The 20517-nt window shown below is 39.9% G+C and overlaps 1 protein-coding gene across 1 annotated transcript in view; it reads left to right on the top strand.

Annotated features, from left to right (window-relative positions):
* Positions 1-357: 357 nt before the first annotated feature.
* The window catches only part of LOC134676194 (Kv channel-interacting protein 1), a 53906-nt gene continuing 33746 nt past the window's right edge, over positions 358-20517 (top strand). The window contains exon 1 of the mRNA XM_063534523.1: positions 358-537. Coding sequence (XP_063390593.1) covers positions 382-537 — 156 coding nt within the window. The 5' untranslated portion in view covers positions 358-381. The remainder of the gene's footprint in view (positions 538-20517) is intronic.

Genomic DNA, 20517 nt, shown 5'->3' with positions numbered 1-20517 from the left:
TTGTTTCAGAACGTTCCTGCCCTGCAACCATCCAGCGTAACCTCAAAACTGTCAATTCATCGCCAAAATGTATTTAGACTTTACCGTATAAAATACCTAACGCGTTACCACGGTACCTCGCTCTATTCTCACTTTACTCTCAAAATGTTTTAAATTTACATTAAAACCAGCCAATAGAAACTATTGTCCTTGTTGAGCTTATTTTATGAGATTTTTAAATACATACACATTTTTATCACACAATTTCAGTGTGTATTTTCCGCTTATATTTACCATTGTATCAAGCGCTATTTATTAAAAAAATACTTCAAAAAAGTCCTTAAGTCAAGCCAAGACTTTTCCGCTTCTAAAAGTTTTATGTGCGATTAATTGAAATCCAAAATGGCGACGCCTCCCGAGTCTCCCGTGGAGGAGCATGCGTACGAGTTGGAGCCGACGCGGACGCCGAAGCCGATACCCGTGGCGCTTGAGGAGTTGTGTCGGCAGACCAAGTTCTCCAAGCAGGAGATACGTGTCATGTATCGGGGGTTTAAAACGGTGAGTTGATGCTAATTAATTGTTGAAAAACAAACTTATACCGGGTGAGACCTGTAACACGAGCATATAATTAAAACATAGATTGTACTCCTCAAACGGTGACACTTTTAATCAACAACTTTTAAAAATTATGAAGTATTTAGACTCGCTATTTTTCATGCAAAATAAATATTATCTTCAATGGACGCCATCGCCACGCCATATCATTGTGATTGACGTTGCTTGTCACGCCTTTAAACATAACAAAATTCGCAATACATTGCGTCTTAGAATAAACTTTAAAGTGTATTAAAAATCAAACCACAAGTTATTTTTCAAAGTCGCTGAATAAAAGTTGGTCAGTATGAGTACAGCCTACAGTTTAATTTTTTGTTCATATTACAGGCCATACCCGTTATAGACGGTCAAGCAAATCTTGTCAGTAGAAAAAGGCGCGAAATTCTAATTTTCTATGAGACGATAACCCTTCGCGCCTACATTTTTTAAATTTGCTGCCTTTTTTTACTGACAAGATTTGCTTGACCAAGTAGTCGGTACAAGCTATTTTTGCACCGGCTTGGTAAGCAGCAGTGTGAAAGTGACAAACCGTCGAAAAAGAAAAAAAAATTGTAAAAATAGTGAAAATCAGACGAGTCAGACCTATAACATCCAAAGACTACTTACACCATTTGCGCAGGATCGATCGACATTAAATCGCCAAAACATGTTGTCTCCCGATTCCCTGTCGAGAACCATTAGTAGCACATCCTGTTCCGGCGGAAGCACGTCAGCTGTCACTCCACATGTTGTTTTAAAAGGTTCTTTATATAGCGTTCGTTTGCTAACGAAAGGTTCTTTATACTGCCGCGTTTCCTGAAGCAGGCGTGACTCACTCCGCGATTTCGTCGCTTTGCTACAGGTAGCTAAAAGTGCATCCGTTCGGCCCCAATTTTGGGGTTTGCCATAAGCCGCGCGTGGCGCTGTCGCCACCTATAGTTCGTTTTTTTTAGCATTAGAAAGAACTCCACAGAAGTAAGCGTACAGTTTTTATCAGGCTCTTTAATTGTTAATAATTATTGAATTATCTAATGTAGCATGGTCAATACATATAATTGACTTCAAATTATTACCGCTAAAAGTGCCGGATTTGGAACCACAAGCTTACTTCTGCGAAGTTCTTTCTAATGCTAAAAAAACGAACTATAGCGGCCATATCTGTGTTGATCGTAACAGACGCGTTTTGTTAGAGAGTGAGTCTTCTGTACCTAGTACTATTATTTATTCTGTGCCTGAAGCACAGAATAAGTAATAGTATTTTCTCAAAAATGGACGGCAAAGTCGACTTTGCCGTCTAAAAAATAGGTCGCGAAGCGCGTAGTTTATGGTCAGTCAAAAATTAAAAACTTAAAAACATTGCAGTCTCGATTTTGGGACTGCAATGTTGCATACAAATTCCATTATTTGTCGAGTTCCAAACTTTTTAAAAGTTGAAATGACCATATCAAATGAAGGCACAGGCCCATTAAACAGCCAAACAGATGATTAGTACCGCGACTATTTAGATGTCTCAAATAGGTTGGCGTATTTTTGGCAGAAAAATACACTTCTATTTTTTTATTAAAAAAAATAAAAAGGCGGCAAGGGCTTTTTTCTGTCAAAATATATATGTAAGAACGTTGCTTTTGTAAAATATTTCTATGATATTTATATTTCTTGCACCATTTTTGAGAAAAGCACTATATATGACTCGGCTGGAAGGCTACTTGCTGGCTTCGGATTCAATTAAACGGACTCCCAAGGTCGTCCGTTTAAAACGAATCCTCAGCCTGCAAGTAGCTACTTCCGAGCCTCGACAATAATGTACTATATCATACCTGAAGGCAGGTTATAATGCGACTGGAGTTCGATTTGAGTTTTTCAGGTACAAAGTGGGTACATATACAGGGTGTCCCAGAATTCGACGTCAAGCCGTAAACGGATGATAGACCAAGTCATAACAGTTATCATAAAAATACAAAAAAAAATCCAACTCATGTTCTTTAAAAATTATGGTCACTTTAAAAATTCACTTAAAAATCCACACCCTGTAATTATTCAAGCTAACACAATAATAAAAAAAATCAGAATAAATTATCCCCTCGTCAGTGACTAGGCCCGATTTTAACATTTTGCCCACCGCCAGCTTCTGTGGTGAAGCCCGATGTTAACTTCGTTGGCGACGTTACGAATTTATGTAATAAAGCAGACAAACGTGCATCTAACTCTTTTACACTCATTGACGTGTATTGCCAGTGAAATAGGACAGACAGTAAGCTTGACCTTGACCAGTGTCCCTAAGTAAAAAACCCGCGAAATCGCCAGTGTTCTTACAAGCGTTGCAACAGGTGGATGTTTTGGCGTTTTAACTGTATTTTTAATAGTACAAGGAAGTTGTGTATTTATTTGGAGCCTTCTGCATATTAAAATGTAAGACTCATACATATTTCATCCATAGTATATGTGTAGGTTATGTTTATCCAACAGAAACACTAATCAAAATAGCAGCCTAACCTATGCCGTATCATTCATTCAAAATTGTTTTGTCTGTTCCAAATCTTTTTGTCTATTAAATGCGTTGCGTAAACTTCTGTATCGGTTGACAATGTTATTAAGATTTATAACAGCTTGCTACATAGATGAATCTTTAGTGAAGTCCTCATTTATCTAAAGAAAACTAGCAACAGGTATATTTGCGGCCCGATTGTGGCCGCCGCACAGATACTGGGCGGCCCGGATCGGGCCGCAGAACAGACAGCAACTAGAGTTAGTAAAATGGCCGACCATGCAGTTTGCATAGTATGGATACGCTGAGAGCAGCATATTCAATACATTATTAATTATATTTTTTTGATCCGATTTATTTAACACTTAATAACAAATGTTTCTAAGTCGCTTTTTTATAATTTTACATAATTGTTTAAAAACAGCGGTTCTTAAATTGAATAACTATATTAAAAATCTTAATAGACATATTATGATTTTTAACGGACACTCATTGTTTTTTCATTGGTTTGGTTGTCACCCGCATGGAAATTTTCTAATTACACAAATTCGTAATGTCGCCAACGAAGTTAACATCGGGCTTCACCACAGAAGCTGGCGGTGGGCAAAATGTTAAAATCGGGCCTCGTCACTGACGAGGGTAAGTAGCTTTTTGACAATTAGTCGTATCCATATTATTCAACGCTGTTGGTTGCTTACAACAGTAGCGTTTTTGTTGGGTTTATAATTAAAATATTTCTATGCTTCTGTTAGAATGTAGTACTTTTATTAACTTTATCTTGTTGTAAGTATATCGAAATTATCGAAACATATCGTTTCTCTCACCAGAACATAATGATTAGTCTGCTATAATAAAATATGTAAAGGTGTTAATTTTGAAAGACTGAAATAGACTTTTTTAAACCATGTACTGGAAAAAATTTACTAAATCTAACAGCTTCGTTTGTCTGTGAAACTGAGCTACTGGATCATTTTTACTGTTTAAAAAAGAAATAATATACAAATAAGAGTCATTCTTTGAATTATAAGCATGTAAAGTACCATCTACTTAAGGTAGTTCTAAAGACATACCCATTATGGTATGTCACTTAAAACTGTTTTTTTGTATTTTTTTTCTATTGCAGGGTATTAAAAAGGCTAATGTTTAGCAATACTTAGTGGTAAAGGCATGTAAATAAAGCTAATTTGAATAATTATACTTGTCTATTTAATTTAAAACACTAAAAATACCCGTTAAGATTTTGATGTCTTTGGTTTGCTCGTCCTTGTGAACCACAAGGAATAGATTAACTGTATGATGATGATTATTATTAGATAGCAAAACTAATAAAGATACAGTTTTCTGCTAAACAGCCACCCGCAAAACAATAATCACGATAGAAATTACAGTTTAGTAGCAGTAGGTGACCTGACGTTCCTTATCTGTGACAAGGCCCGATTCGGGATCCACAGACAACGACTTTTCGCCATTTTTGTCGCCACTGACGAGGGGTTATGGAATTTGGAAGAAGTTGGAACAAGAGTTAAAGAACCATTACAGGGTGTGGATTTTTAAGTAAATTTTTAAAGTGACCATAATTTTTAAAGAACATGAGTTGGATTTTTTTTTGTCACTCTCGGTCTTCCATAGTGTGACAGCGACAGTTGCGTTTCGTTCGTTACGGAGCGTTAGCGATTGGCATGTTGTTTAGGGGTTATTCATAAATTAAGTCATTTCAAATTGGGGGGGGGGGTCTGGACATCGGATGATGGTAGCATGACGTAGGAGGAAACGGGGTCATTCGAAGCATGATTTTTTGATAATTTTAGGGGGGGCGGGTCAAAACACGTCGATGACATAATTTATGGACAGCCCCTTACGGCTCCTGAAAACTCAATTACGAGTTAACCAAACATGTAATAAATTCTGACGTTAAAGTATTTATGTCGCTGCGATTATGTTTACTGACTAGTAATGGGATTGAAATGAGCTGTCAAACGTCGTGGTTGTGACTGCATTTTTAGACTGGCAACTCTATATACAGATTTGCAGAGCGGGTACCGCGAAAACCGAAATTCGTAAATTGCGGGGACCTTTCTCTTTTACTCCAATGAAGGCGTAATTAGAGTGACAGAGAAAAATGCCCGCAATTTGCGAACTTCGATTTTCGCGGTTATAGCCCAGATACTTTCGGCGCGTTGTTTAATCCGTTACTACTGAGGGCCTACCGCGAACCAAGTTCGACGTGTTGCCTCTCTGTTCCACTTGTAAATTTGTACGTAAGTGTGACATAGACAACACGTCGAACGTGATTCGCGGTAGGCCCTCTGATACTAACTGTACGCCCTGTTCTGAGTGGTTTAATATTCTATTCAATAGTCTTCTTCCTCGCGTTATCCCGGCATTTTTGCCACGGCTCATGGAAGCCTGGGGTCCGCTTGACAACTAATCCCATGATTTGACGTAGGCACTAGTTTTTTACGAAAGCGACTGCCATCTGACCTTCCAACCCAGAGAGGAAACTAGGTCTTATTGGGATTAGTCCGGTTTCCTCACGATGTTTTCCTTCACCGAAAAGCGACTAGTAAATACTTATCAAATGATATTTCGTACATAAGTTGCGAAAAACTCATTGGTACGGGGTTTGAACCCGCGACCTCCAGATTGCAAGTCGCACGCTCTTACCGCTAGGCCACCAGCGCTTCAATATTCTATTGAATAGTCGAACATAACAAAGGTCTATTGTTCTATTAATGTTGACTGCATAGTACGGACGCAGTTTACTATTAATATAAATTGCAAACGCATTTGAGCCGCGGTTACGGCCATTTACCGCGGGTTTATGTGCTATCTCTGGGATATGTGCGATCTAAAAACCGTTATAGACGGGCGTACCGGACCGCGACCTTGGTGTGGTTAAAATACCTCTTTTTCGCTCTATTTTATAGCTGCGTCCTTAACGGACGTACGGAGGACCACCTTACACACGATCGAACGTGACCGAAAACTATAAACCGTATCTCTATCAGTAAAATAAAAATCAAAATACCTACAGTCTAACAAAGAAGAAAATGAAAGCTAACAAAGGGAGTGTAGAAGGGAGAAGTAGAAGTGGGAGTTGGAAGGGGTAGACCTCGGCGGGCTTTCTCTGATCGGGGAAATCCTGAAGAAAGGCCAGGTCAAGAGCACCCTTAACCGGCGAGGCGAGCGTGTATGAGGAATGTTATGAAAGTGAAGGAAGCGAAAGAGGTAGGTATGTCGGGATCGTAGCAAGTGGAAATCCGTGGTATCTGCCTACCTCTCCGGGAAATAGGCGTGATTATATGTATGTATAAATGGTCAAGTAAATCTTGTCAGTAAAAAAAGGCGCGAAATTTAAATTTTCTATGAGTCAATATCCCTTCGCGCCTACATTTTTCAAACTTGCCGCCTTTTTCTACTGACAAGATATGCTTGACCAAGTATATGTACCTACAGTCTGTACGGCGGGCGGGCCTAGAGTAAAAAGCAATACAATTTGTTACAATAGAATTTTTGTTTCGAAAAGTAAAAGCAACGCAGTTTTGTATTATGATTATTAGTTTTGCATATTTACTAGTCTCTGCCTATAGTAATTCTTTCAACTCTGCTATTATTTATCTTGGCACGTTACAGCGAGCGCAGCTGACAGGTAACAAACTACAACGATACATCAAAAATGAATCCATATTTCCTAAACGGGAGTTCATTTTTCAAATCAACCTGTCTGGCTTTTGTACTCGGCTGCTCGGCGCTGCCAGGTGGTGTAGATAGATGTACAGAGAGCCTACGGCGAATAACGTAAATCCAAATTACGTAATCTGCCTCCCTTTCGCTCGAATATGCAAGAGTGATAAAGAGGCAGATAATAAAATTTCGATTTTCGCGTTAGTCCGTCAGGGTGCGCCCCAGACGCCAGTGTTGCCAGCATAGTTTTTAAACTCCCTATTAGTCGGTGTTAAAGTTTGTCAAGCCATTTCCGTCAGTAGAAAAGGCGGCAATTTTAAAAAATGTAGGTGCGAAGGGTAATCGCCCCATAGAACATTTTAATTTCACGCCTTTTTCTACTGACGAAGTTGTTTGACCGGCCTTAGTCTGGAAAACTCACTTTCTTAGTAGAAAAAGGCGCTAAATTCCGTACAGTAGAAAAAAGCGGCAAATTTAATAAAATGTAGGCGCGAAGGGTAATCGCCCCATAGAAAATTTGAATTTCACGCCTTTTTCTACTGACAGAGTTGTTTGACCGGCCGGTTTATTAGTCTGGCAAACTCACTTTCTTAGTAGAAAAAGGCGCGAAATTTAAATTTTCTATGGATGGAAACCTCTTCGCAAAGCTACTCTTTTTTAAGTACGTTATTTTTACCCTTTGGTGGCCATTTTGTTTAGCATTGCATTCATCAAAGAAAGCCGCGACACGACAGCGACTGATTGATGAGAGGCGACACCCTAATATTAATAGCTGTAAAATGTAATTATTTTAATTTAGGTTAGAAGACTCGAGTCTCGAGTACTTACGCTTTTCAGACGTTTTGCCACAACTGTATGCATAAAATAATTAATTTTAATATAATAATAACTAAGAAGTCAATAGAAAAATGTTGTATTTAAAAAAAAATATGCCATTGATTTTTCATACAATTTTGTATAAATTTATGTAATTTAGTACGTGCATGTTATTGTAGATCTTAAAAAATTGTAGTCGTTTTGTCTGCTGGTTCCTTAAAATTTGCTTTATATCCGACATTTAATAAATTAAAAGTCGGAGAGAAAAAAAAATGTGTAACAGATGAAACACTATTTATCTACACAGAACAACTCTCAACATTCACAAGCGAGCCTCATTTGCGAAAAGAACTTGAAATTCTCAAGCTATAAATACAACTTGCATAACGTTCGGACTTTCTTTGCCGCGAACTGTCAAGATGACACGACTCCTATTTTTGGCGCGAACGGTCGACGACATCTTCACCTACTGACCTTTTAGTTCAAGCAGAAATGAGAACGTACACCTGTCACGTTCTAACAGGCTGTTTAAAACTCTACTGGTCTCTTTCTAATTCATTAGCCTAGTAGCTTTTATGATTGTGTTATTTCGAGATTGTTCCATCGTTCAAATGAGCTGTTTTATTTCGGCGTAAACGTTTTGTTGTGTGAAATGCTGAAATTGCAGGAATTATTTTTATAGAATTTTTGCTTTGTGCGCTGTTGCAATTTGCTTTGATTAAATATTTATATACTTATAGTCGGCAGTTGAACTGTTTCGCGTTCGCAATGACGTCTGAATACTCTGAATATAAAACTAGTTACATTAATAGCTTCGCGGAATTTTTCGCAAATATGGGCACTTTTATACTTTTCCATGGACGTCGTTCGAACGTTCCAGCTAAAAGCTCTCCAAAGTTATCATTTTAAAGCAGAGGATCGTTTGAAATTTTATGCAATAGGGTATTCTCCTACTAGTCAAATCAGCTTCTATTTTTGAACTGTCAAAACGATTTGATAATATTTTCAAACAAACTTGAGGTAAAATATAGTTTATTCAATAACAAAACTTATACAAACTATTATTAAAATTAAGTATAAAACTAAATAAATTTAAACTAAAACTAATAAAATAAATAAATAAAACTTACCCACCTACCTTAGGTCCCCCAGATCTGTCCCCTGCGGAAGGGTGCCCATAAGGCTGAAAAAAAAAAAACTTGTGACGATATATATAAAACCTCGGAGTAATTAACAATGGAGCCGCCATTAACAGGCGTTCCCCTCTGTCGAAAATAGGCGGCCAATGGTCAACCTCACGTCAACCATATGTATGGACTGACGTTTATCTGACATGACGTACCTATACATTTGATGTGCCCCTCCCCCGCAAAAAACGGCAGACTATTTACATATACAAGATATAAAACACTCCCAATACGCTCGTATTAACCGTAAAAAATATGAAAACATCTAATGCCACATTACAAGCAAAGTCGTATTAAACTATATATTTTAAACCAATCGTCGTGTAAATAAATACAAAACAAAGCGGTCGTCATTACGCAAAATTGGGGCGAGCAAAGACAATTTAAATCAATAATTCCCGATCTAAAGCAGAATGTTGTAAAATCAATTGACATTTGTGTGTACATGTGACATTTCAAATTGGCTTGGTTTACATTGTTTACAAGGCTTCTGAGCCTATTAGAATCGTATGACATGATAAACAGTGTAAACACGGGATTTGTACATAGGGTAATTCGTCAATAACTGGCCACTGTTTAGTAACTGTGGCCACCGTAAAATAAAAATGAATTCTATCCGCCTATAAACAACCTATAAACAGTTATTTATTTTAGTATAAGGTGGCTAGTTATTAAAGGCAGGCCTTATTGGAACCTTATACTAAAATGAATTCTGTTTATAGGTGAATAGATTTCATTTTTAGTTTATGGTGGCCAGTTAATAGCCGGTGGCCAGCAATTGACGATTTACCCGTACTAGATTTTATTTGTCCTACCCACAACTTCGTCTGCGTGGATGGTGATGATGATGATTAATAAGAAAACATACTTGAAAGTATCTCCATACCAAATGTTATGTAAACGGTTTAGCGGTGTGTGCAGAGATAATCATACGAGTACAGACACACAGATAGAGTTACTTTAGGGTTAGGGGTTGTCTACAATCCTTAAAAGGGCGGTAAATCTTCATTGCATTTATCTATAATAAATATTATATTATAGATATTTTCAGATTCCTCAGATCCATAGATTGTTAGTTACAAGACACTTATAAAAATTTCGTCTCTTTATTATTATTTTATTATGAATGGGCTTACTCATGGCCACAGACTAGCCGAGGCGTAGACGTGGCCTACGATGGAGCGAGCTCGCCCAGAAGGTGCCTGTTCACTCTTGATTTTTTTTTCTTGATTTGATTTTATTTTATTTAACTTTAGGTAGGTACTGACTTTTTCCAACAAAACTCCGAAAGTCTACAAATCTGCAAATCTGTAGAGTTATCAGCATGTTGCCTTCTAAAAATGCAGTCACAACCACGACGTTTGACAGCTCATTTCAATCCCATTACTAGTCTGTAAACATAATCGCAGCGACATAAATACTTTAACGTCAGAATTTATTACATGTTTGCTTAACTCGTAATTGAGTTTTCAGGAGCCGTAAGGGGCTGTCCATAAATTATGTCATCGATTTTTGACGTGTTTTGACCCGCCCCCCCTAAAATCATCAAAAAATCATGCTTCGAATGACCCCGTTTCCTCCTACGTCATGCTACCATCATCCGATGTCCAGACCCCCCCCCCCCTAATTTGAAATGACTTAATTTATGAATAGCCCCTAAACAACATGCCAATCGCTAACGCTACGTAACGAACGAAACGCAACTGTCACTGTCACACTATGGAACCGAGAGAGACAAAGCGATTCGATGGTGAAGCGCAAGCGATTGTCACCTTGGCTAGGTCGAGGAAGCATATTGTATAGCGCGCTCTTTACAAGTGAATTATTGACTATGAAATTCAACAACCAATGACATATATAGCTAATAAGCCTCCTCCATACTCGTGCGCCTAATCGCGGCGCGAAGCCGCGAACGTGAGTGTGGCGTCGATTTTCGCAGACAGCGAAATCGACTCCACACTCGCGTTCGCGGCTTCGCCCGCGATTCACGCGCATAGTCTGGAGGGGGCTATATACATATTCAAAATAATCCCAAAGCCTTACCTGCGGCTGTCGAGAATTATAGACCTCGTTTACAAAATCTCGCTTACCCCCCTCGTTGCACAATCTAATTCCTTTAAACGAGCAATTCTAGAATATTTCTTTATTTATATATTTCGGGGATCTCGGAAGCTGCTCTAACGGTTTCGATGCAATTTGCTATATGCGGGTTTTAGCGGGCGAAAAATCTAGCTAGGTCTGATCTCTGGGATAACGCGCATATTTGAGTTTTTATATATTCACCGAGCAAAGCTCGGTCTCCCAACTCTCCCAGATATTGTACTATTACGTGGTAAGAAAATTGCAAAACTTTACAGTAAATAGGTGTTATTAAAATGTCAGTGTAACATATTTAGTGAGTGATACCGGAAGGGCGATATGTTGACGGCGTGGGCCGCACGCGACGCCTGTACTACGGCACAGAATAAATAATAGTACCAGGTACAGAAGACTCACTTTCTAACAAAACGCGTCTGTTACGATCAGGACAGATATGGCCGCTAGGTGGCGACAGCGCCACGCGCGGCTTATGGCTAGCCACCAAAATTGGTGTGGGGCGGATGTACTTCCCATATAACCATTCCAGTCGCAGAATCATCAAAGTGGTAACTAAATGTCAGATGTGTCGTAACAGAGTCCACACAATGTGTCTAGAATTGTTTCGAAACAAAGTGTCGTCGCCGTGTGTACACTTTTCCGTAACAAGGTGTCGACACATTTGTGTGCACTTTGCGTGCGGTTTGCGACTAAATCTGACAGCAAATTTGTGACAGCAAATGTCAATATAAAATACCTCTGGAAAACCAAGGTTTGTCAAACTACTGTTAGTGTCTCGTGTGCTCGTAAGTAATTCTAGTAAGTCGTCATGGGCGATGCAAATGATAATAATCGACCAAAACCATATAAACACCCAACACCCGTCAACCTTTTACAGAAAAGTTTTTAAAGAAATGCAATAAGCTACTTAGGTCAGCCAACGAATGCTCCAAAAAGTTGTAGAGGGAAATGCTCGGAACACAATTTTTGACTCTGTAACTTGGTTTGGACAAGTTAGGAGGTGAACATATCAAAAGTCCCCGGCCGTAGCCCTTAAGCGGGGGGAAGAGAGGGGGCTTTGAAGGTCCCATTTTCCGGTTTTTCGATTATATCTCGGAAACTATGCATCTTAGCGACATGGCCACTTATAAATACAAACTGAAAGTTAATTTAATTTGTTACAAGTTTATTCAGTCAATTTTTTCGATATGTTGAATAGTTTTTGAGATATCCGCTCTTGAAAGTTTATTTAGGGCTCTCAATTTTATCTTGATATATCTACATCAGTGAAGGTGCTAGGTCGTGTATGGTATCGTTTTCGTATAAATCTGGGTTGCTGAATGTGAATCCATTTAAGGTATCACATTGACACCATTCCACAAAATTAAAAAAAATATTTTTAGGGTTCCGTGCCTCAAAAGCAAAAAACGGAATCCTTATAGGATCACTCGTGCGTATGTATGTCTGTCCGTCTGAATACACAAAATAGTTCTTTACCTATAGATGACAGGAAAACCTATTAGAAATGTGCAGTCAAGCGCGAGTCGGACTTAATGTACGGAACCCTTAATACGCGAGTCCGACTCGCACTTGGCCGGTTTTTTTTAAACTCCTCTTGACGCTTAACCGCTGAACCGATTTCGTTGAAATTTGGTATAGAAATAGTTTGCGTCCCGGAACAGGACATAGGATAGATCTTATAACCAAAATCATCTTTTGAAGGTGTGAAAAATGGCGTGGAAATTTGTACGGGAAATCAATAACCGCTGAACCGATTTATTATTGAATTTGAGATGGTCTACATCTTCTAAAAAAACATGACTTCAAACCTAAACTTAAACAGTATTAACTTCAAGAAGTCAATTCTGAATTCCCCCCTACACCTCATTTCACACCTTTAAAGGATGATTTTTGAGATAACTTATTATGTCCTGTCTCGGGACTCAAAATATATGTGTACTAAATTTAAATTAAAACTGTTCAGCAGTTTAAGCGTGAAGAGGAGTTTAAAAGAAAGTATTTTAATAAGTTTATATGTTTTTACTTTGGAATGGTGTCAATGTGACACCATAACTAAATTTGGTACCGCGAATTTATACGAAAACGATACCAAACATGGCCTCGTAGCTTTACTGTTGTAGTAGAAGTCAAAATAAAATTGAGAGCCCTAAATTCTTATTACTTGGCCAAACTTGTGTAGAAGGAAAAGGAAAAATAAAAGTCTTCGGCAGGAATATAAGACACAAATATATTTTTTTTTGCGTTACTATTTCAATCATCAAATATAAACATACCTTGATTATATTATTCTAGTGAGATCGACATAGATAAACAAAAACATTTACTTAAAAAATTACAAGCTCGAAATGTCACGGAACTTGTCAGAGTAATATGTGAAAAATAAAAACTTTTATGCCAAAAAAATCTGGACACAATTTAAGAAGCATCCAATTGCGTCAAGGAATCATCTGTATTTTTGCTTGTTTCATTACCTCCTCGCTTCTTTTTTTGTCCTTTGTATTCTGTAGCAATTTGTTAGATCTGAAAATAAAGATAACTTGCGTCGTCACAGATGTCGATTTATAGGTTTTAGGGAGTGCAGAATTCGAAAACGATGATCATTTTATAATCCAAGATGGCGGCTACGTATTTTGTCATAAAAGTCGTCATGAATATCGTTTTATAGGTTTTAGGAACTGCCGATTTCGAAAATGATGACCAGTTTGGAATCCAAGATGTGTGCCGTGCACTTTGTCATAAAAGTCGTCATGGATATCGTTTTATCTCTATTTCTTCGTATTATTCTATTCTTAACCTCCAGAATTGCACTCCAATTAAATATTACTACTACTTATTTATTTATAAAGGAAGTGATGAATACATAAATATGTATATACATTAAATATTTTTTGTCGCCGTTGGAGTTAATGGAATAGTCGACGCTGAAAATATGCTAGTACCTCATTTGAAGTAAGACATTGTAACACCTCATTTTAGAAAATGAGGTACTCATACAAACTCATTTTAAATTGATGTCCTACCCATCACTACGGCAGACATCTTGGAATCCAAAATGGTCATCATTTTCGAAATCTGCGTCCCCTAAAACCTATAAAACGACATCCGTGACGACTTTTATGACATAGTGCATGGCCGCCATCTTGGAATCCAAAATGGTCATCGTTTTCGAAATCTGCGCCCCCCCCAAAACCTATAAAACGACACCCATGACGACTTTTATGACATAGTGCATGGCCGCCATTCTGGATTCCAAAATGGTCATCATTTTCGAAAGCGGGGCCCCCCTAAAACCTATAAAACGACATCCATGACGACTTTTATGACATAGTGCATGGCCGCCATCTTGGAATCCAAAATGGTCATCGTGTTCGAAATATGCGCCCCCTAAAACCTATAAAACGACACCCATGACGACTTTTATGACATAGTGCATGGCCACCATTTTGGAATCCAAAATGGTCATCATTTTCTAAATCTGCGCCCCCCAAAACCTATAAAACGACACCCATGACGACTTTTATGACATAGTGCATGGCCGCCATTTTGGATTTCAAAATGGTCATCATTTTCTAAATCGGGGCCCCCTAAAACCTATAAGTCGACATCCATGACGACTTTTATGACATAGTGCATGGCCGCCATCTTGGAATCCAAAATGGTCATCATTTTTGAAATCTGCGCCTCCTAAAACCTATAAAACGACACCCATGACGACTTTTATGACATAGTGCATGGCCGCCATTTTGGATTTCAAAATGGTCATCATTTTCTAAATCGGGGCCCCCTAAAACCTATAAAACGACATCCATGACGACTTTTATGACATAGTGCATGGCCGCCATCTTGGAATCCAAAATGGTCATCATTTTTGAAATCTGCGCCTCCTAAAACCTATAAAACCACACCCATGACGACTTTTATGGCATAGTGCATGGCCGCCATTTTGGATTCCAAAATGGTCATCATTTTCAAAATTGGGGCCCCCTGAAACGTATAAAACGACATCCATGACGACTTTTATGACACAGTGCATGGCCGCCATTTTGGATTCCAAAATGGTCATCATTTTCGAAATCGGCACTAGTAGTGTGTTTGTACCGGTTTTGGACCAGAACTTTTCCGCCAGAGGGCGCCAGTATGTATGCGCAAGGTAGTGACAATTTAGTTCACCCTACTCCCCGCTAGATGGCGCCACTGTCTATGCGCAACGTTAGTTCCAAAGGTCTCCGCTAGATGGCGCCACTGGTTAGTTCACTCTAGTCCCCGCTAGAGGCGCCACTGTCTATGCGCAACGTTAGTTCCGAAAATATCCGCCAGCCCCGCCGGAGGGTGACAGTATGTATGCGCCGCTGGTTAGTTCACTCTACTCCCCGCTAGAGGCGCCACTGTGTATGCGTAAAGTTAGTTCCAAAAATCCCCACCAGCCCTGCCTGGGGCCGACAGTATGTATGCGCAAGGTTAGTTCTAAAAATCCCCACCAGCCCTGCCTGGGGGCGACAGTATGTATGCGCAACGTTAGTTCCAAAAATCCCCACCAGCCCTGCCTGGGGGCGACAGTATGTATGCGCAACGTTAGTTCCAAAATTATCCGTCAGCCCTGCCTGGGGGCGACAGTATGTATGCGCAACGTTAGTTCCTAAAATTTCCGCCAGCCCCGCTGGAGGGCGACAGTATGTATGCGCAAGGTTAGTTCTAAAAATCCCCCGCCAGAGGGCGACAGTATGTATGCGCAACGTTAGTTCTAAAAATCCTCACCAGCCCTGCCTGGGGGCGACAGTATGTATGCGCAACGTTAGTTCCAAAAATCCCCACCAGCCCTGCCTGAGGGCGACAGTATGTATGCGCAACGTTAGTTCCAAAAATCCCCGCCAGCCCTGCCTGGGGGCGACAGTATGTATGCGCAACGTTAGTTCTAAAAATCTCCACCAGCCCTGCCTGGGGGCGACAGTATGTATGCACAACGTTAGTTCCAAAAATCCCCGCCAGCCCTGCCTGAGGGCGACAGTATGTATGCGCAACGTTAGTTCCAAAAATCCCCACCAGCCCTGCGTGGGGGCGACAGTATGTATGCGTAACGTTAGTTCCAAAATTATCCGCCAGCCCTGCCTGGGGGCGACAGTATGTATGCGCAACGTTAGTTCTAAAAATCCCCACCAGCCCCGCCTGGGGGCGACAGTATGTATGCGCAACGTTAGTTCCTAAAATCCCCACCAGCCCTGCCTGGGGGCGACAGTATGTATGCGCAACGTTAGTTCCTAAAATTTCCGCCAGCCCCGCTGGAGGGCGACAGTATGTATGCGCAAGGTTAGTTCTAAAAAGCCCCCGCCAGAGGGCGACAGTATGTATGCGCAACGTTAGTTCCAAAAATCCCCACCAGCCCTGCCTGAGGGCGACAGTATGTATGCGCAACGTTAGTTCTAAAATTCTCCCGCCAGAGGGCGACAGTATGTATGCGCAAGGTTAGTTCTAAAAATCCCCCGCCAGAGGGCGACAGTATGTATGCGCAACGTTAGTTCCAAAAATCCCCGCCAGCCCTGCCTGAGGGCGACAGTATGTATGCGTAACGTTAGTTCCAAAATTATCCGCCAGCCCTGCCTGGGGGCGACAGTATGTATGCGCAACGTTAGTTCTAAAAATCCCCACCAGCCCTGCCTGAGGGCGACAGTATGTATGTGCAACGTTAGTTCCAAAAATCCCCACCAGCCCTGCCTGGGGGCGACAGTATGTATGCGTAACGTTAGTTCTAAAATTCTCCTGCCAGAGGGCGACAGTATGTATGCGCAACGTTAGTTCTAAAAATCCCCACCAGCCCTGCCTGGGGGCGACAGTATGTATGCGCAACGTTAGTTCCTAAAATTTCCGCCAGCCCCGCTGGAGGGCGACAGTATGTATGCGCAAGGTTAGTTCTAAAAATCCCCCGCCAGAGGGCGACAGTATGTATGCGCAACGTTAGTTCCAAAACCATCCGCTATGAAATGTTTAGATGTCTCCACTTTGTATGTGAGTTGTTGAATCGCTTAAATGAATAGATATCCCTAGTGGCGCCTTCGTCGGTGGACACCGCTAGTTAATTCCAAAAATCCCCGCCAGCCCCGCCCAAGGGCGACAGTATGTATGCGCAACGTTAGTTCTAAACTTTCCCCGCCAGAGGGCGACTGTATGTATGCGCAACGTTAGTTCTAAAACCATCCGCTATGATATGTATAGATGAGCAGCCGTCTGAGTATTTCTAAAAAAGTCCGCAGAGTCAGAGGGGGTTCAAGGTAAGTTAATTAATCTTGGTCAAGCAAATCTAGTCAGTAGAAAAAGGCGGCAAATTTGAAAAATCGTGGGCTAGCAACACTACGTTTGAATAGTTCGAAAATCGTGTGTCATTTATATCTCATCTGTGGAACTGTTTTGTTTACATTTCATCGCTGTTCGATGTACATTCCTGCCTTTTGTTCGTTTCCTAGGGATACCATACTTTAGTTTGCTTTACATTGCTTCTGACATATCCGGCTTGACAGACTATCGATTCGCTTAACAATATAGATGTCGCTAGTGGCGCCTCGTCAGTGGACACCGCTAGTTATTTCCAAAAACATCCGCTATGAAATTGCAAAAAGGCCCATAATGTTTGTTTTAAAATATGAGACATATATCGGCGTTTTTTTTTAATACCACGTCAGTGGCAAACAAGCAGACGACCCCGCCTGGCAGTAAGCAGTCACCGTAGCCTATGAACGCCTGCGAATTCTATAGTTTACACGGATGCACTTTTATTTGCGGTTGGTTTTGTCGCTTGTGCTTATCAAATGTATGGAGTTTGTAGTTTACCAACCGTAAAGGGGTTTTTCTTTTATTATACCACATTGGTGGCAAATAAGCATACAGTCCGTCTGATGGTAAGTTGTTACCGTAGCCTTTGGACGCCTGCAACTCCAGGGTGGATACAAGCGCGCTGCCGACTGCCCAAAGATTCAATAACTTTGTTTTAAAATATGACGCTTATATCGGCGTTTTTTTTAATACCACGTCGGTGGCAAATAAGCAGACGACCTCGCCTGACAGTAAGCAGTCACCGTAGCCCATGGACGCCTGCGAATTCTATTGTTACCACGGATGCATTTTTATTTGCGGTTGGTTTTGTCGCTTGTGCTTATCAAATGTATGGAGTTTGTAGTTTACCGACCGCAAAAAGATCCAGATTTTTTTTTATATACTACGTCGGTGGCAAACAAGCATCCGGCTCACCTGATGGTAAGCAGCCACCGTAGCCTTTGGACGCTTGCAAGTTCAGACTTTTGAAACCTATACATCATCATCATCATTATTATCATTAGACCCTCAGGAAAACCTCGACAGGGGACACCTCCGGTCCCCCTGCTCATGTAGTATTTAGGGTTTCTAGCACACTTATTTACGGTTGATTTTGTCTCTTTTGGTTATCAAATGTAGTTTGTAGTTTGCAGACTGCAAAAAGGCCCAGATTTTTTTTTTTTTATAATACGTCGGTGGCAAACAAGCATCCGGCTCACATGATGGTAAGCAGTCAACGTAGCCTATGGATGCCTGCAACTTTAGTTGTTACATGCGCGTTGCCGACTGCAAAAAGGTTCAATAAGTTTTTTTCTTTTTTTATATACCACGTCGGTGGCAAACAAGCACACGGCCCGTCTGGTAGTGAGCAGTCACCGTAGCCTATGGACGCCTGCAATTTCGAGATGTTACATGCGCGTTGCCGATCGTTGAGATGTAGACCGTGACGTTCGAAAACAAAAAGTCGTATGTGACTGTAAACTTCCATTCACCGTAGAATTTGACAGATAGAGAGAGTTTGATGTATTTGTATGAAATTATAAGCAAATATCAGCCGTCATGAATTAAGTATTGTAACCTTAGTCAGATAATGAAGCTTATTTGAAAGATTATTAACTCTAAGTACTAGAAATAAAGTAGATTTTACTAATGCTGTAATTCTGTAATGCGACATGGTCATGAAACTCGTGCGATGTTGGGGGTATACTCTTCAATCTTTTCAATCGGAATGGTCAGAGGTCAGAGTTCAGAGGTCAGAAAGTCCGTGAGGGACAGAACATACGCAAAGTGACGAAATTGAAAACACGTTTTAATATACCTGACAACATATCAAGCATAACCTACGTAACTTGGTCGGGTTATTTGTTACCTAACATAAACCATACTAAATTCACTGTGGGGAATTAAAAAAAAATGTGAGAATGTGACAAGGACAAACAATAATAACGCTTTCTCTGCTACTCCTACTGAAAGATTACATAAGACTATCTCGTTTGGTCATTTCCATGCGGAGGGGCTTTTGCTGGAGGTGCTAAGAAAACACAACATTAGATCATTCCTCTCCGTGCCTCTTAAACAGAAAACTTTAATCTGGAAAGACGCGGGGGTGTGGTTCGTAGAGGTGACCAACCCGAAAATCATCAAGAGAACTTATGTGTTTTTTGACTTCGAATAAGTGTACGTCTGTGTATGTCTGAAATAAAAAAATGTTTAAAAGTGAATGACTATTTATTTATTTACCAATCATTTAGGTATTTTATAATGTTCCCAATGCGAGTACAAAAAAAATGCAAAAGCTGGTTTTTCAAAATTCGTTGTTAAGGGGCTCCTTGGCGCTAATGACATTCGATCTGAATCCTTTAGTTTTCTAATGTTTTTAAAGTGAGAACTTCTTTAGCGGCGTTGGGCACTTTCTGAGACAGCGATCACGTGATCGTAACGTTTAGATGGCCACTCAAATAGATGGCAATTAAATCAATAAAGAAAAACTCAATGACATTACATGAAAAAGGTTCTAATCTTGTACGGGTTGAAATACGAGGATCTCACAGTTACATTCAAACTTTATATCACTCAAATATAATTCAATAAAGCTACATCTTGATGAAATCGCTAATAAAAGTGAACTCTAGTAATGGTGAATAAAACTCAAAATATCATGATCAAATATATTTAGATGCGAGATCTGCAAGGTAAATTTACAATTTCTATTCGAATTTTAAAGAATTAACTGTACAAATTTGAATTTTAAACAAGCTCACTGACCAGCAATTTCGGACTAAAGTTTTTCAATAGAAAGGAGGATACATAGTGCTGCAGACATTTTGGCCTAGTCATTGAGTTTTCACTTCTGTCGGCACTCCCGGAGTGCAATCCGTTGTTTTTTTGTAGCTATAATAGCAACGACTTTTAGCAATATAGTATGCCATATTTACTTCAAAGTTCATTGTCTTCGAGATATTCGACATCAAGTTGAACAATTTTAGGCCAACAACCTGGTTTTCAGGCCATAGCTTTTGTGTTAATTATTTTAAAATTTACATCTCTGACCAGTTTTTAGAGACGTCAAAGACAAACCCAAATATGCAGATTTCGTACATGTAAGATCCTTCACAGCAATCCAGCTACGAAAAAAGTGTTATTTTTAGACAATGTTTAAAAAAATCATAAAAAAATAAGTATTCATTAGTTTCAAAATCCGGTAGACAAGAATGGAGATTAAAGATTGAAGAATCGGTAGCCATTTGTCTTATAATTCTATCTGAAGTGTAAATGTAGAAGTAACGGCTCAAACCTTGTCAAATATCGATGAAAACCGCGGGGAGCCCCTTAAGGTGAGGTTGTGTAGAGCAATGTTTCAGAGTTACTAAGCGT

Source organism: Cydia fagiglandana, chromosome 24 (genome assembly GCF_963556715.1).
Source record: "Cydia fagiglandana chromosome 24, ilCydFagi1.1, whole genome shotgun sequence".
Classification (NCBI taxonomy): domain Eukaryota; kingdom Metazoa; phylum Arthropoda; class Insecta; order Lepidoptera; family Tortricidae; genus Cydia; species Cydia fagiglandana.
This window is presented reverse-complemented; position numbering and strand designations above follow the sequence as displayed.